Raw genomic sequence first — 18627 nt, 5'->3', positions numbered from 1 at the left:
AACGCAATCAAATCGGTTGGATTCCGAACCTACGAAAAATAAATGATTGTTTCGCCCCCGTCCATGATTACAGTATGAGCATTGTATTGAAATTGTACACAATCAAGCCCTTTGATTTGTGTTCTCGATGTTTCAAGTTGAAAAATATCAGATTGGTCAAAATAAATGAAAATAAATAAATGAAAATGAGGAATTGAAATTGAATCATTTGAAGTTACAATAAGTTTTTTTTTCATTAATTTGAGAATTCATTCCCTTTTTTAATTATCGAGATGAATTGGATGAAGCTGCCCGACCCCACTAACTTTCAAAAACTATACTTCGTGCTTGAATTTCCTATGGTTTGTAATTAATAAAAAAAAATGCCTTTTTAGTTGATTTGCGTCTTTATATGACAAATACAATTTTAAAATTTGACTGTTTTATCTTCTGTTTTATTCTTACATGCAATTTTTTGATATACATTCCTAAGATAATTTGATTTAACAAAATAATTCAATTTCGAGTATATGCACATGTCCTAGATTGAAGATTCATGCCACAAATCCATTTGAAGTAGGCTATGAACAAAATTGATTTATATTCAGCTAAAAACGCTTGCAAACATTCACTGGCAAACATTGCCTGGCACCTGTCTCGAGTATAATAGAATTATTACGAGTGTGGGATAGTGAAATTCCACCGAGGGGACAAGATTCACTTTGCCGAGTCTTAGACCGTGAATCTTGGTGGAGGTGGAATTTCACTATCCCACACGAGTATATAATGAATGATTATTTTTCTCGCATTATATTAGCTTAAAAAATGATGTTTGACAACTTTCTGTTATGACGTTCAAAAGATTACTTTCGGTTTATCCCTCCGCGTACTTCAAATAGTGCAAGTTAAATGAAAGCATACAGTTTTTTTTAATTAAAATATGAAAAATTGTCTCACACCGGGCAAACCGATCTCACACCGGTGATAATGCGAGAAACAAGCAACCCGTGCTAGTTGTTAGGGTTGATTGTTTTAAGTTGTAGACATCCATTATTTATGAATAAAAATCTCTATATATTCTGCTTCTGCAGTACAAAACTTTACAATTTGGAATATCCCTTCATATCCCTTCTATATTATTCATCTACTTTGCAGAACTTCTCCCACAATTGTAACATTTCCTATTGGTGTTCTGGAAAGGTAAACACAACAGTTTTTGTTTGGCAGAATATTTTTTTTACCTGGCACCTGTCTCGAGTAACACTTGTCCTCAAGCAACCCATTCTAGTGTTAGGGTTGATTGTTTTAAGTTTAAAAGATATCCTTTATCGTAAAAGTCTTCGATTTGAATAGCAAATGTGCATAAAATACACAATACACAATTTTAAAAGATGCAAAGAAACAACAAAATATTAAAAAAATGAAGTTTATACAATTGAAGAAAAAAAAAAGAAAAGAAATATCATGCCAACAGATGAAATCGAACAATGATACAAAAAAACCAACTGTTTTTAAAATTTGCAGTAAGTTACAGCAATGGAACCAACTGAATTATTCAAACTTATAAATGTAACACGTATATACGGACCTCTTCAATACAATTAAGTTATGATGTATTTTTTTTTTTAGGTTTTTTGGTTTAAATCTAATCCTGTTGTTGGTTAGATAATGCTTTTTATATAAACGGATCGACGAAGTATAAAATGTAGTTTTGAAACTATTGTATGTTCAAAGGGCTTCGGTGTTTTACTTTATATTAGGGAATCAAACAAATACAGTTTAGTACCATTATTTTTTTTTAATGCAAGGAGAACATCTTACTGCTTTGTTTGTAGTTTTGATACCATAAAGATTTTTTGGAGTTCCTAATAGAATACATTCTGTTTTGTTTATGTTTTTTTTTAGATCCAGGGTGTTTACAAAATTCGCTTAGCACGTCTAAAGCATGTTTCATTGACATTTCATCTCTTAGGGCTATACTTAGATCATCTGTTGAATGTTTTTTATTTCATTGTTGTTTATTGTTTTGATTACTGTTTATCTTAATAGCTAGACTTTCAGCTACAAAAAGATATAGCAAGGCAGAAAGCGGACAACCCTGTCTTATTCCACGAGTCATTGTGCATGTTTTTGACAACCAGCCGTTATTTTTCATCTTAAATTGGTTTAAAGTATATTGGCCCATTTTATGAAGCTAATGTTAAATTTTTCTAGAAACTTAAACAAGAAATTTCACTCCACGGAATCGAATGCTTTTTCAAAGTCCAAGAAGAGTAATATGATATCAAGATTTTCTGTTTCACAGTATTCAAACACATCTATAGAATTAATCGAGCGTTTTTCCCGATAAATGTATGCAGTTTGTTGTTCGCTAATTAGTTTAGTTAATATAGTTAGTAATCTTTTCACAAAAATGAAAGCAATGAACGAGTACGCACGCTTTCGCGCAGCGTTTCATTTGTATTGTGACGTCATCTTTTTGCTTGGTTGACGCCATGGCGTGATAGTTTCAACTGCAGATATTCAGCGAAAATTGTTGAAAATATCTCGTTTGATGCGTAAAAATAATGTTATATTGTGGAATAAACATAAATATCTCGAAGTATAAGCTATATTTGGGCTCGGGTCGAAAACGTGAAGAGGGTTCAGCAAGCCTAGCCCTCTGTCACGTTTTCTTAACCCGCCTAAATATAGCTTAATTCATATATTTTAAGACAGTAACCATGTATTTTATATTAATGACCCTTAATATGTGATGTTATTAATTTTTTTATTACTTAAATATGTCTGAATGTTTTAATAATACTAAGAATATCACTTTTTCCGCCTTTGTCAAATAAAAAATAGCCATTATCTGACGAATCTGGGAAATTGGGCATACAAAAATCAACTTTGATAAGACCCCTGGAACAAACCAGGAGGTAAAAGGGTTTTTTTATTTGACAATTTGATGCCTTTTAGCAATAACTTTAATATGTAGAACAGAAAAAGAAATCCCTAGGGCAGAAGTTTTGAAAAAATGTAAAAAATATGCAAAATTGATACATTTCAAGCAAAATCCCATAGGGTCCTATGTTAAAGATGAACAAACTTTGAGATGACCCCCTTAACAAACGTTGTGGTAAATGTCTTATTTTTTAATCTTAAAATAATAATTATATCAGTAGAAATTCATGTAAAAAGTTTCATTCAAAAATCTAGGGCAGAACAAATTAGACCCGGCCTCGTTAAATCGAGAGAATATTAAACCAAGAATCCTGAATTTCTATTAAAGTTACATTTGGTTTACATCCTTAAAAAAAATTTAAAAGCAAGATATTAAAATCAGCAAGATGTGCATCTCGCAATTGGATATTAATTCCTTGCGGTTAATTTGGAATCTACAGAACTGTATGTGTTGCCTCAAACTTTGTTGTATATGAATTATATTTATTGAAATCTTGGTCTAATAAAAACTGTCTAAGCCATTTGCCCTCCAGTTCAATGTCGAAATTCAATCCCAATTTTCCGGGCTTTTCTGACAGAGCTTAAAAAAATGGCTCAAATGTATGGTATTAACATCACTGGATGTAAATTTTTTTTACACAAAATGGAGTCATTTCAAATCAATTTAAGTAACAGCTAACAATCTTATATGTCTCTTCTGTGTTGTATCTAAGGATATATGAGTTTAAGATGGTATGGGAATAAGTACCTCCATATTGTGACACACTACCTATCTACATATAAGCAATAAATTAAGGTATAATTTTATAAATTAAATTCTTACTTAACGGCATAGCACAATTGATTTGCTTGAGCATTCACTATAAATTTGTAGGTCATTGAGTTTGAAACCCACTAGGGCTTTAATAATTTTTACCTTTCCAAAACAATGAACACCTACCTAATACATTCACTGTGTTTTATCTAGCTCTGCAGGAAAGACCTGATAAGTAGCCATTGTGTCAAACATTTTGAGATAATTTCGACTCAAAATTATGTTTGACACTTAAATATATATAATATATATCGCAATATTTTATTTATAAAATACATAAAAACATCTTGAAGATTGTCCCATATGTAAAAATATGCTGAAAAGTGTATTTTAGCAATTAGCGGACTGATCACTATATATAGTTACCTGAAGAAAAATAGCTCTGACATCTGAGTCTACAACACTTGTAAAATCTTGAACGTCAATGTCTCCACCAGTCATTAAAGAAAATAAATCAGTATTGAAAACTGGCAATCCTGGCCCACCATTAAGTATACTCCAGGCCACAAGGGTACCACAGGTTTCGTAGGTTTTTTTGTGAAGAAGACTGATATCATGTCTGAAGACCTTGTTGCTGTCAGGTCCCTCTAATATAGCCTCTTTAATTGCCTTCATCAATTCTCTGAAATGTAAGTAAAGATTTAACATAAAAATTCATTTCTTAAAATATAACATAACTGTTAAAGGTACCCAGTTATTGAAGCTTCACTTATTTAACAAGGGCACCGCTAAGCATTTCCTCGTGACATAAATTGTTGTAGGGGGAAATGCATTATTTAGGAAAATACATGTAAATTTGTCAGATCAAAATAAATATGACAAGTTAAGACCACTTTGAATTCATAATATCTATTTTATCCCAATCCCCAAGATTTGTGGTGTATAAATTGGGGGGGGGGGGGGGGTTACATTTTCGTGGCTGCACAGTTTTCCTAATCCTTGCAGAAACTCAACACATATGCTTTAAAGTTTAATAATTTACAGTCATTTAGTGATCTTTTAGGTTTCATAAAAGCATGCATGCATAAAGGATCCGTACCGGTATACATTATGAAACGTAGCTGAAGATTTAGCGATCTGTAGTCTGCTCTGATGGACAACCCATAGTAGTAGATAAGCAGCTATTAATAAATATAAATATGAAACAATTTTCGTGTGATAAATGTTCAATACCTGTCAAAGACTCTTTTGAATTTTGGACTAGTTCTATTGTAAGTAATACAGGAAAATTTGTCCGGAAGTTGACTGCTTGTAAATTCGATGTAAATTGGATGACTTTAATCTCTTGCCCGCTTCAACTTTTAACTATGGGCAATCTTCTATATAATCCTCTAATACTACAAAACATTTGTTTTTTACCTTTACTGGATTTAAATACCCAAAAATGTCAAGTTGTTGATTTAAACTGCATACGGTAGTGATTTACTTCAAGTCGTACATAAAATTACCGAAAATGTCTATTGTCAAGTCCATACATAAAATTCCTCTATTAGCTTTCGTTTTTTTACGATAATTAATTTAAAACATATTGAATCAACTGACTTGGAAATCAATAGGGTTGTCCTTTTACCATGCCAAAGAAGTGTACAAAGTTTAATAAATATTAATGAGAGGGTTTTCTTAGAATTTTGCTAAAAAGCTGACAATGGACACACATACATACATACATACAGACACACACACACATCAGCGATGCTATATCCTCCTCTCAACAAATTGCACGAGGGAATAATAAACTGTTTTGCATTAACAAATATTTTACAAATAAGCATTAATTCATAATTTCAGACATTCCAAGACTGTGCAGGCTCAACTCTAAGGCAGATAATTATTCCATTTCTCTAATGTTCTTATTAATACTGGCCCGCTTTAACCAAAATTTTTAAATCAATCAACTCAATCTTCAACTCAAATACTTAAAAAAAAAGTACATGAATTTGAAATCAAAACTAGACTTGAAGCAGAGTTGGGACTTGTGGAAAGTTGGTGATGGTGGGGCCTGAAGATGAATGAATTGATATAAAATACATTTTGCAAAGTATTGGTTTAATAAATCTAACTAACATGTACCTGAAGAATTCTCTTTTTGGACCACCTAAATCATCTCCAATCTCTCCACTGAAACTAACATGAAAAGGCAAGAGGAAGTTGAAATTTGGCCTTGATACTGCTCTAAATGTACTCTGTAAAAGCTTTCCTCTGTGTACTACCACTGAAACTGGTGCCCCATCCTTTAAGTGACTTCTAGCTACCCACCATTTCAATATTCCTTCTAAAGATGGCTCTGGTCTACAAAATACATTCATATTACATTTCAAATGCATTATAAGTCTACAAAGGCAGAAATTAAAAAATTTATTTTGTCTAGCTCTTAAATACTGCTTTCTACCCCCCCCCCCCCCCCCCCCACAAATAAAAAAATTAATAAATACTTACATGAGAAATTACTATATGTAACTTAAATATACGTACAGTTATGAAATATTTCAAATGAGTTACTGGTTTTCCTTTATTCAAATCTTGTAATAAATAATTGTAACCGTTCTGTAAGATATATTTTAAGTTTTTATTTTGAAAACTATTTCTGTTGTTCTTTCATTTCTATACTCAATAGAGAAATGATTATAGATCTCATTATCCACCCAACACTTTAAGGGCTGAGCATGACATTGGTCACTAAAGGGTATACAAAGTAATGATACTGCATGCATGTGATAAAATGTGGGATTTTGACATTCTGTAATATGTTTGAAATATATGTTCATGTCCATTTGAAATATATATTCATGATAAACATGTATATATTAAAGATTTTAAATTAAACTTAATTATGCATTTAAATCAATTGTAAAATGCATTTATGACAACTTCGTTGCACAAAATAAAAAAAAGAATAGGCTTATGGGCCAGAACAAAAGTTATTGTAAGCAAGCTCTTAATCCAAATTTTAAAATATGACTGAACTTTTTTCCATCAATCTCAAAGACTTCACTATGAATTTTACAAGAGAAACTTTAAGTAAATAAATTACTTACTCGGAACTTTCCAAACTCTCTCTTATAGCCATTTCAAGTTCATGATCGAATTCCGAAAGTCCAGGTTCATGAAGGATAATGATTGGTTCATGTTCTGTCTGGCAGTGAGTATTTGCAGCCGCATGATTTGAAGGAGGAGCATCAACATGAATGTCCGGCAAATCCAAAGCAGCTGATGTTGATGTTGAGGGTCTATCTTCTGAACTTAAGCCCTTAATGTACATAAAATTGACTTTAATTTTTCAAACTAGACAACATTGAGATCATGACCATCTCAAATGGCCCCCCTTAAATATTATGGACAATTGGATGAAAAGAATTTCAGGGAGTTTTACTTTGACTTTTACCTATAACTTAAAAAAAATTTCCAGCTGATATACAACTTCTAATTCAATCTCAGTCCGAGCAAGATTAAGCAAATGGAAAATAATATACAGTCTTGTTATCTACTATATGTCCTTCTCATTGATTTGGTTCAAGGTCACTGCACACCTTTAACCAAAAACAGGTAAAGTATTAGCCAGCAGGGCTAAGTGGAGAGTATATATATGCTCTATTAAAAGAGGGACTTTTGTGTGATCGATATGACCTTGATACTTGACCTTTAAATATCATTCAAGGTCAATGCATATCATTGGATCAAAAGCACACATTGTGGATGAAGAATAGCCAGATTGGAGCAAAGGGAGAGGGGATATGCTCCAGAAAAGTTATCTCAGATGGACAGAAAGATGGATGGACAGACTGATTACTATAGGGTTTCCGCAAAGCAGTGCCCTAATGACTCAATTGAATAGGATTCAATCCATTTTTACAATACATGTAGCATATAAATAAATAAATAAAAAAATCTTTGATCCCTGATAAACACATAAATAGTTTGTTAGGATTATAAGTGAATTAAACTGTGAAATGACATACATTGCATGTATATTTGATACATTGCATGCATGTATTTGACAGTATTGCACTATGAAATTTGATTTCTGTTTGAATGTTTTTTTTATCTTCATAGCATACCAAAAGTTGAATTTGTAATGCTTCATTTAATTGTATTCACATTTTGTTCATAGATGTCAACATTAAGTGGGTTAATTTGACAGGAAAAAATATGATTGTGATCCACATATTTTGATCCCTTAAAATTAGTACAGTAAAAAAACAAAAACTGACTGTTGCATTTTTAGATCTATATTAAAAAGATTCACCATCAAATTTGCACTGAATGTGTTTCTCCCCCCCCCCCTTTTTTTGGGGGGGGGGGGGGGGGTAATAGTTCTCAGGGTTTGAATGAAAAAGATTTTAAAGTTAAATCTTAAAATATTAAATAGCCCAATAGTTCTTTAAAAGTACAAGTAATTGGTAAAATTCTTCTCCTTTTTATATCTACCTCAATAATGTTCAGTCTCCTTCGTTTAAGTCGGGGGAATGTGACAGTTGGGGTTCCTGTATCTTCTTCATCGGATTCTAGAGCAGTTATCACCCCGCAGCTTGCTTCACCATTGGTTGGCCTTTTGAAACTTTTCTGTACAAAACAAGAACCCTGTAGATTAAATTGCTCACATCTGAACACAGAATAGCACACGTCCTTGTTTCTGTAATAGTTCATCATACAGTATGATAACAACAACACTGCATGTTAATTTTCATCTTAATGTTGGGTATAATTTACCATGGGCACAAGTGCCTGTGCTGTATTTTAGACCACAGATAATCAAAGACAGATATATACATATATATATATATATATATATATATATATGCACACACACACCCCCATACACGTGTCATACATATATACAGATTATTACATAGCAGTTTTAATATCGCATCATATATTACCCAAAGGTCACTGTACATTCACAGGAGACAAACTTCCAGGTTTACCGGTATATTGCACAAGTTAGAAAAGGGTATATTTTCTATAAGACATTTCATACCTATTTACTCCATGGCTATAAGGACAATAGAAAGTTTATTTTCCCTGAGACAGCAACTATTTCTCGAGGCGAAGCCGGGAGGAATAGTTGTTGTCGGAGGGGAACAATAAAAAACTTTTTGGGACTTTAAATGATTCAATCAGATGACCAAAAAGATCATTTTTTATTGTTTCATGAACTCAATTACCTCATATAGATTTTAAACTTTATTACAATGTATAATGTATATGAAATTTCTTCCTTTAATTATGTTGAAAAATTATGGCAAATTAATTTTGATTTGTCTGTAAACTGAAAAGTACATGTAATTGAAGCCTTAATTGATCTGTTCTATGGTGGAATTCCAGTCTATTAATTATGCTAATTTTTTTTTTTTACTGGCATGTACAATTAAATGTATTTAAATCAAATTGAGCCAGTTTTAAATTAGGTCCAACAACCTTATTCTTCCCTTCTTTAACTTTTAAAAATTCTTATAACTCACCAACTCTGTGTGTAAGTAAATTCGCACAGGGGTTTGTAGCAACCTCTAATGATACAACGTCCACTAATGATATAATGTTGCATTAGTGGTCAGGATGTTGACCACTAATGATATAATTTTATCATTAACAAACAACCTAACCGTCCTCTAATGATATGATTTCATATTTATATCATTAGCGGTCAAAAAGCATAACCTCAAATGATATGGAAAAAAAGAGAAATAAGTACTACCCTGACCACTAATGATACACATTTGCTTACATTTTGAATTGCATTAGTGGATGGATTTTCAACCTTTAATGATATAATATGATATAATTTAATAAAAAATAATAATAATAATAATAATACGGTTTCGGTTTTTACCGCTAATGATAGAAATCTGTAATTATATCATTAGCGGACGGTTAGGTTGTTCGTTAATCATAAAATTATATCATTATAGTGGTCAACATCCTGACCACTAATGCAAAATTATATCATTAGTGGACGTTGTATCATTAGAGGTTGCTACAGGGGTTGATTTCATCTTTCTGAAGTAATTTCCAACTGTAAAAGACTCCCCATTCTCGTCGGTCTCTTGAATTGGAGAACCAGAAAAGGATGCCAGATGCACATCTAAGGCATCTAGTCTCAAATCCTGGGCCTCAGACATGCCATTTGGAAAAAAAATATCGGTGATTTCACTTATTAACTGATTCAAAGTCAAGTCTTTGTTAAAATCCACGATCTGTTGACCTCCCCCTTTGCTTGCAGAGATCAGTTTGTATACTCCTGCCCTTATTGAATGTTTCCAGCCAACATAAAGTCTTCGTGTTAACTTTGTTTTCTGATCCTTTTTCGGGCTTTTGGTTCTGCCAGTCTTCCTCTGCTTTTGGAGTTCAAGAAATGTCTTGATGCAACTCATTGGCGCATCACTCACTAAAACATGAAAATGATATTACTTCAAGTTTGCATAAATTGAAAGTATGATTTTAAAGTGATTCTCACCATATTTTTACTTCAGAAAAAATGGGTTTATTGACCATTATATTGTACACGAGTGGTTATAATTTAGGGTAAAAAATACTGACCGCGAATTTTATGTTACTAGTAAGACAAGGTAATTAATTTCAGTGTCTTTTGCAGCAACTGAAGCATTTTCATAGCTCTCTGGCCTCAACAGAAAAGGTTTAATAGGGGGTGGGGCAGAGAGTAACAAAAAATGTATTTATAATACTATTGGTAATATGTTAAAATAAAATTGTTCACCCTATCCTAAAATGTTTTCCTGGGAAAAGCCAAGACTTGATTTTCATCAGATGTTTACAATTCATTCTTAAGTAAATAAATGTATTTGTAACCTTTCTTGTGATTCCGACAAGCTTGCTTAATTTTCAATCTTATTCCGATAGAAACAATTCCAAGTTTAATGAAGTCTTCGTCTGTCATCTCCTCCACTTCATTGATGCCAATCTAAATTGTACAGTATCATGTATGTTTGATCATGCATTTCACAATGGACATAATTTTTAAGTACTATAAAATTACTTAATCAAAAACCATTTGTTAATGCATCAAAAGTAAACAATAATTAAAAAAAAAAAATTAAAGTAGCATCAAATCTGATCACATTAGCCTAATCTGATTAAACTGTGTGTCAGTTGATGTTAAGTGATGTCATTTAATATACGGTAGTAGGCCAGTACTGCATCAATTAATGACACATCCAATCATATTGAAATTCAATTTAACAGAGAGCTTCCAATGTTTCTCCATAAGAAAGATATCAAATTAATATGTTTTTTTCCTTCTAATGACTTTGAACTTGCATAAATGACCTTAGGTCAAAATCATGTAGGAAATAACATAGAAAAATGGATCGAACACAATTGCAGACAGATGGACGAACAAGGTGATTCCTATATTATAGTATATACCCCCAATCTTTGTTTGCAAGGGGAGGGAGTTACTGATTGGTCCACTTACATGTTTAAAAATCAAGATTAGCTAATCCTCTAGAAGATCTTACAAAACTTACCATATTTTCCTCAAAAATCTTTGTGTAATGGCCCAATCCGATTTTTTTAGGATGATGCACAACTCATCAGTTTCAGTTTCTGCAATTAAATTATTTAAGTTTGTAAAGCTATTAATTTCAGCATATAATTACTTTTATATATACATTTGCAGATAAATACATAGTCTTGTAAATGTTAAACAATAGTCTAAAGCTAAATGTATACTTGCTGTGGTTTCAGATGTTGATCACAGTTTTTTTGACATAACCCTTATTTATAGGTCTGGTGTGTGTACATGTATATATTATTATATCGTTTACCTTAACAATTCCAAGGTGTGCATATTTTGTGACGTTTTACATTGGTGTTGCTTTTTGTGTGTGTATTACAAGTATATATTCCATATATTCTGTCAAATTTTAAAACCAAATATTTCCCCAACACATCTAACTTTTATAGATTTTTCACTTACATGCCTCAGACTAATTTTTAAACACCCCCACCAGCCAAGTAAGATGAAATGGTGTGGTCTAAAGGTGTCTTGATCCCAATGTGAATTTCAAATACTTCACTTTCCAAGGTTGGTTAGAACATTTATAGGAAAATATTTGAGGCCATTTCCATGGACATGCAGTTATGCAGCTAATAATATATATATATACACTATGGAGGAATATTTAAACTGTCGTGACATCACACGTGTACTCACATTGTAGATCTAGCTATTTCATATTTCACAAGAATATATCAAAATCTATCTCTTTTACAGTGTGTGTCATTTTTCCGTTCATAGTTTTATGTGTCGATAAAATGACGTAACAATGCACAAGAATTAAGAACTGGCCACTACCGACTCTCGCATTTTGTGTACCATTTACAACTATCGTTTATATGAATATTTACATCATATACTATTGTATATAATCTATGACTGTCTAGTGATCATTACCGTTACATACAACAATAGGCTAAAATGATTCTACATTTCGTTTCATGAAACAGTAAGTATATATTCATCAATAAAATATAGGCCTAACTGTACAAAATAATGCCTACCATCCATTTTAGCGCCGTTTACTCTTTAACGCATGCGTATTTTAACATCCGAGTGCGTTCGGAAAATTTCGGGCGAGTCCGTTACCTGCATCAAAGTTCTATGAAATCAACCGAGATTTGCTGAATGGAATAAAAAAAGGCGAAGGCGAAACCGCGAAGTTGCGACGGCGAGAGTGCGAAGTTGCGAAGGCGAAGGAGCGATACTACTATCGCTCCTTCGCCTTCGCACCTTCGCACTTTCGCCGTCGCATCTTCGCGCTTCGCCGTCGCATCTTCGCACTTTCGCCCTTTCGCCGTCGCACCTTCGCACTTTCGCCGTCGCATCTTCGCGCTTCGCCTTCGCAACTTCGCACTCTCGCATCTTCGACCTAAAGGCGAAAGTGCGAAGGTCGAAGTGGCCCCATCGGAACACCATACGATACAGTTCGTTCTGTTTAAAGACTGTGTACGTTGGTGTCATATGCCAAGAATAATATGAATAAAATATAAAAGAATAGATAAAAGAAGAGCAAATCAAGTAGCGGCTAAATGTTTACAGTTTCGTCCGAGGTAATAGACTCACCGCGTTCTTAGAAGACAACGATTTTGTTGATTAACAAAACGGGGTTCGACAAAGATCGTGTCTGGATGACATTTTTTAAATGAGAATTATTCCAGTATTGACGGCAACTTTCACAACGATATTTAATAATACAGAATTGTGCGTTCGTACAAACGACAAGTTCAGTAGCAATGTTTGAGTTCGACAAGGACATAATTCATCATATATTTATAAATGTTCAAGCTGTAAAAATTTTAAAAAAAAGGAGTCTAAATCGACAACTTAAGTCTGCTTCTATACGCTGATGATACTGCTTTAATTTCCCGCTCAGAAAATGACATGCAACACATGTTGCCTGGTTCAGAAAATGGCAGTTATGGATTTATTCGCAAAAATCCAAGGTTGTTCACTTTCATCAAAATGAAACAACCTCTAGGGACTAATAATAATCTGGACAATAATTTCTGGACAACGGGGGTTTCTTACAAATATGATTTTAAAGTGAACGCTAAAAATCTAGCCAAGTCTGTAGGACGTGTCCTCTGGTCCGTCATCTCCAAAATCAACGCAATCAAATCGGTTGGATTCCGAACCTACGAAAAATAAATGATTGTTTCGCCCCCGTCCATGATTACAGTATGAGCATTGTATTGAAATTGTACACAATCAAGCCCTTTGATTTGTGTTCTCGATGTTTCAAGTTGAAAAATATCAGATTGGTCAAAATAAATGAAAATAAATAAATGAAAATGAGGAATTGAAATTGAATCATTTGAAGTTACAATAAGTTTTTTTTTCATTAATTTGAGAATTCATTCCCTTTTTTAATTATCGAGATGAATTGGATGAAGCTGCCCGACCCCACTAACTTTCAAAAACTATACTTCGTGCTTGAATTTCCTATGGTTTGTAATTAATAAAAAAAAATGCCTTTTTAGTTGATTTGCGTCTTTATATGACAAATACAATTTTAAAATTTGACTGTTTTATCTTCTGTTTTATTCTTACATGCAATTTTTTGATATACATTCCTAAGATAATTTGATTTAACAAAATAATTCAATTTCGAGTATATGCACATGTCCTAGATTGAAGATTCATGCCACAAATCCATTTGAAGTAGGCTATGAACAAAATTGATTTATATTCAGCTAAAAACGCTTGCAAACATTCACTGGCAAACATTGCCTGGCACCTGTCTCGAGTATAATAGAATTATTACGAGTGTGGGATAGTGAAATTCCACCGAGGGGACAAGATTCACTTTGCCGAGTCTTAGACCGTGAATCTTGGTGGAGGTGGAATTTCACTATCCCACACGAGTATATAATGAATGATTATTTTTCTCGCATTATATTAGCTTAAAAAATGATGTTTGACAACTTTCTGTTATGACGTTCAAAAGATTACTTTCGGTTTATCCCTCCGCGTACTTCAAATAGTGCAAGTTAAATGAAAGCATACAGTTTTTTTTAATTAAAATATGAAAAATTGTCTCACACCGGGCAAACCGATCTCACACCGGTGATAATGCGAGAAACAAGCAACCCGTGCTAGTTGTTAGGGTTGATTGTTTTAAGTTGTAGACATCCATTATTTATGAATAAAAATCTCTATATATTCTGCTTCTGCAGTACAAAACTTTACAATTTGGAATATCCCTTCATATCCCTTCTATATTATTCATCTACTTTGCAGAACTTCTCCCACAATTGTAACATTTCCTATTGGTGTTCTGGAAAGGTAAACACAACAGTTTTTGTTTGGCAGAATATTTTTTTTACCTGGCACCTGTCTCGAGTAACACTTGTCCTCAAGCAACCCATTCTAGTGTTAGGGTTGATTGTTTTAAGTTTAAAAGATATCCTTTATCGTAAAAGTCTTCGATTTGAATAGCAAATGTGCATAAAATACACAATACACAATTTTAAAAGATGCAAAGAAACAACAAAATATTAAAAAAATGAAGTTTATACAATTGAAGAAAAAAAAAAGAAAAGAAATATCATGCCAACAGATGAAATCGAACAATGATACAAAAAAACCAACTGTTTTTAAAATTTGCAGTAAGTTACAGCAATGGAACCAACTGAATTATTCAAACTTATAAATGTAACACGTATATACGGACCTCTTCAATACAATTAAGTTATGATGTATTTTTTTTTTTAGGTTTTTTGGTTTAAATCTAATCCTGTTGTTGGTTAGATAATGCTTTTTATATAAACGGATCGACGAAGTATAAAATGTAGTTTTGAAACTATTGTATGTTCAAAGGGCTTCGGTGTTTTACTTTATATTAGGGAATCAAACAAATACAGTTTAGTACCATTATTTTTTTTTAATGCAAGGAGAACATCTTACTGCTTTGTTTGTAGTTTTGATACCATAAAGATTTTTTGGAGTTCCTAATAGAATACATTCTGTTTTGTTTATGTTTTTTTTTAGATCCAGGGTGTTTACAAAATTCGCTTAGCACGTCTAAAGCATGTTTCATTGACATTTCATCTCTTAGGGCTATACTTAGATCATCTGTTGAATGTTTTTTATTTCATTGTTGTTTATTGTTTTGATTACTGTTTATCTTAATAGCTAGACTTTCAGCTACAAAAAGATATAGCAAGGCAGAAAGCGGACAACCCTGTCTTATTCCACGAGTCATTGTGCATGTTTTTGACAACCAGCCGTTATTTTTCATCTTAAATTGGTTTAAAGTATATTGGCCCATTTTATGAAGCTAATGTTAAATTTTTCTAGAAACTTAAACAAGAAATTTCACTCCACGGAATCGAATGCTTTTTCAAAGTCCAAGAAGAGTAATATGATATCAAGATTTTCTGTTTCACAGTATTCAAACACATCTATAGAATTAATCGAGCGTTTTTCCCGATAAATGTATGCAGTTTGTTGTTCGCTAATTAGTTTAGTTAATATAGTTAGTAATCTTTTCACAAAAATGAAAGCAATGATTTTATAGTCTGTATTTGTTAAACTAATTGGTCGGTAATTTTTTAAGCTATCTTTTCCTCCTTTTTTGTAAATTAAAGATATCACAGAAAGTCTTTGAAAGTATGCCATTTCACCTCTTTGAAATATTTCATTTAGAGCTTTGTAGAAAAAAGGACCGATTACGTCCCAAAAACATTGATAAAACTCACAAGGTAAGCCATCTAAACCAGGTGATTTTTTCTTTTTTCATGTTATTTACTGCCTCTCTACATTCTTCATATGAGGGGAAATTATAAAAATTTCTATCATCGTTTAAATAACGATGATAGAAATTTTAGGATTTTCGCTTATTTTCGACAGATATGTATTAATATTTTCAATTGGAATATTTTTACTTGTATAAAGATTTTGATAAAACATAAGCATTCCCCCCAATATTGCATTCGTTTTGTTTATTTTTAATCCCTCGAGGCTCTGATTTTATTTCTTTAATTACATTTGACGCCTGATTATGTTTTCCTAGGCTTTTTTTTTATCGTACAAGGAATCTTATTCCGCTTCTAATGTTTTTAGTTTTTTGTAATTGAATCTGTCAGCGGTTTTTTTTTCTAATTCAACTATTTCATGTTCTATTGTCTTTATTTTCTGTTTAAATGATTTTTGCTCAGTTTTTGCAAATTTAATGGAAAATTCTCTTACATTTCTTTTAATTAATTCCCACGTAGGCTTTAAGATAGATCTATGTTATAAACGATATCGCTAATTCCCTTTTTGTAGTTATCATTTTCGAGATTAGAAACATTTAGCTCCAGGTCCCTTTTTTTGTTTTTTGTATAACATTATAGAAATCTGTGATCAGTCATTCGAATCCCATTTGAATGAGTACCCGGGATTTTCCCAACCTTGAAATCTGTTGGAATATAATAGAAAGAGTTATTAATAAATAAATAGGTAATCAATTCGGCTTTTAGGGTCATTTTTTGCATCACACCAAGTATTTCCTGTCTTTTCCACATATCATCTAATTTTAAAATCTTGTAAATGGCGTAAACTTTACTCAGCATTGTTAGACATATTACAGTTGAAATCACCGCATAATATAATATTTTTATTTATGCAGTTTTTTTTATATAAACACTTTTAGCTTTTTAAAGAATTCACATCTTTTATTTGCATCATTCGGAGCATAAATATTTACCAATGTAAAAACTTTACTGTCGATTTCAAGATTGATTAAAATTCTTCTCCCATCTATAGATTTTCTAACATTCATTATATTTGTTTTAATTTTATCTTTGAATAATACGGACACACCTTTACTATAACCTGAGTCGCTAAAAGCGTGAAAAGAATCGCCTTTTCAGTTGTATAAGTTTTCATTCTTTTCTATATAATGTGTTTCTTGTAATAAAACAATATCAATAACCAAGAGTAAATTTTTTCCCGCTTTTCGGGGTATTTAACCCCCTTACGTTAACTGAAATAATTTCTAATTTTTCCATTCAACTTCTTAATTAAATACATTTCATTAAAGAATTGCAATATACAGATATATATCAAAGTTTAAAGATTTTCTCTATATATTCCTTTGTAAAACTTGACCCCCCTACTGTGTCCCAACCCTACCCCCAGGGACCATGGTTTGAACAAATTAAAATCTACACTACCTGAGGATGCTTCCATTTTAATATGAGCTTTCCTGGCGTCATAGTTTTTGAGAAGAAAGTTTACAGATTTTCTCTATATATTCCTATGTAAAACTTGATCCCCCTACTGTGGCCCTACCCTACCCCCGGGGACCATGATTTGAACAAACAAGAATATTCACTTCCTGCAAGCGAATTTATGAATCAAATAACGGGTGGGTTTAATAAATTTTATGATCTAAATATAGTCGCCAGTGGTCCGGTATTTAACATTGCTCGAAACCGGTGGATGGAAGCCGTCATCTTAGGACGTGGTATTCACTGGAGGGACAATGCAGACAAAAACGTACCATTATAGGAGACCAATCTGATATTATAAACCTTTTTTGTTGTTGTTGTCAATATTTTTTGTGAATATGCATATTTGTAAATTTATTGATTTTATATATAGATAAAAATTGTAAATACTTTATTACTCGACTGATTTGACACACGACAGCTGTCATGACATCTCAATAGCCTTAAAATTAAGTAATAATCGATTTTAAATGTAATTTTAAAATTATTTTTCTATTGTCTTAAAACAGACATTATTTTCCTATGAAAATAATTTTGAACAAAATGCAAGTAAGGTTCATTTTTTTCTATAATGTATAGAGCATTTGGATATTTGTTTGTTTATTTATGAAAAAAGTTGTTATTTCATATCTCTAATTTAAATGGCTCGTATTGACCAAAGTTGTATATAAGTAACGTAGAATTCTATTTTAGTTAGAGCAGTGCACCATTTTCAGAAGTTTATAAATCCAGCCGATATCTGTACCATAACACGGATAGCTGGACAACTGGCGACTATATTTAGATCATCACTGGATCATTGCTCAAACCTTTTGATTATGTATGAATAACAATTTTTCAATTAAACGTTTCACTTCCACAATATACAATAATTTCTTCTTGACTTTGTATGTTTGATAACATAGGTAATGTCCAATCCATTCAATAATTTGAACATTCCGTTCGATAAAAAACGTTTTTATATTATAATTTATATGAGGAAGGTCAATCATCTACTTAAACGCTGTTGTATGATCTTCTACTACATATTTTCAAAAATGCAATTCACCAAAACAGTTACTGTTAGTAAATTTATGTTAATTTTTTGTGATCAAAGCAATTTATAAGCTACTAAAACAAAATTATTTTATAGTCATTCTGTACAAAATTAGGTTGCT

General features: G+C 32.1%; 1 protein-coding gene across 4 annotated transcripts; it reads right to left on the bottom strand.

Annotated features, from left to right (window-relative positions):
- Nucleotides 1–3222: 3222 nt before the first annotated feature.
- On the bottom strand, nucleotides 3223–12669 carry LOC117685114 (uncharacterized). 4 transcript variants are annotated; one of them, XM_066069648.1, is made up of 10 exons: nucleotides 12257–12669; nucleotides 11221–11299; nucleotides 10544–10655; nucleotides 9722–10121; nucleotides 9199–9232; nucleotides 8165–8317; nucleotides 6775–6986; nucleotides 5810–6028; nucleotides 4779–4860; nucleotides 4221–4361 (listed from the first exon to the last, which is right to left on the bottom strand). In XM_066069648.1, exons 2-9 carry the CDS (start codon nucleotides 11221–11223, stop codon nucleotides 4809–4811), a joined length of 1185 nt encoding a protein of 394 aa, XP_065925720.1. In that variant the 5' UTR covers nucleotides 11224–11299; nucleotides 12257–12669; the 3' UTR covers nucleotides 4221–4361; nucleotides 4779–4808. The 4 variants fall into 4 exon arrangements, with proteins under 4 accessions (XP_065925719.1, XP_065925717.1, XP_065925718.1 ...); XM_066069645.1 differs by lacking the exon at nucleotides 4779–4860 and having other exon boundaries at nucleotides 3228–4361; XM_066069646.1 differs by lacking the exon at nucleotides 4779–4860 and having other exon boundaries at nucleotides 3233–4361; nucleotides 8165–8299; nucleotides 12257–12456.
- Nucleotides 12670–18627: the final 5958 nt, after the last annotated feature.

Source organism: Magallana gigas, chromosome 8 (genome assembly GCF_963853765.1).
Source record: "Magallana gigas chromosome 8, xbMagGiga1.1, whole genome shotgun sequence".
NCBI classification, from domain to species: domain Eukaryota; kingdom Metazoa; phylum Mollusca; class Bivalvia; order Ostreida; family Ostreidae; genus Magallana; species Magallana gigas.
Note: the sequence above shows the minus strand (reverse complement) of the source record. Positions and strands in the feature narration are given on the sequence as shown.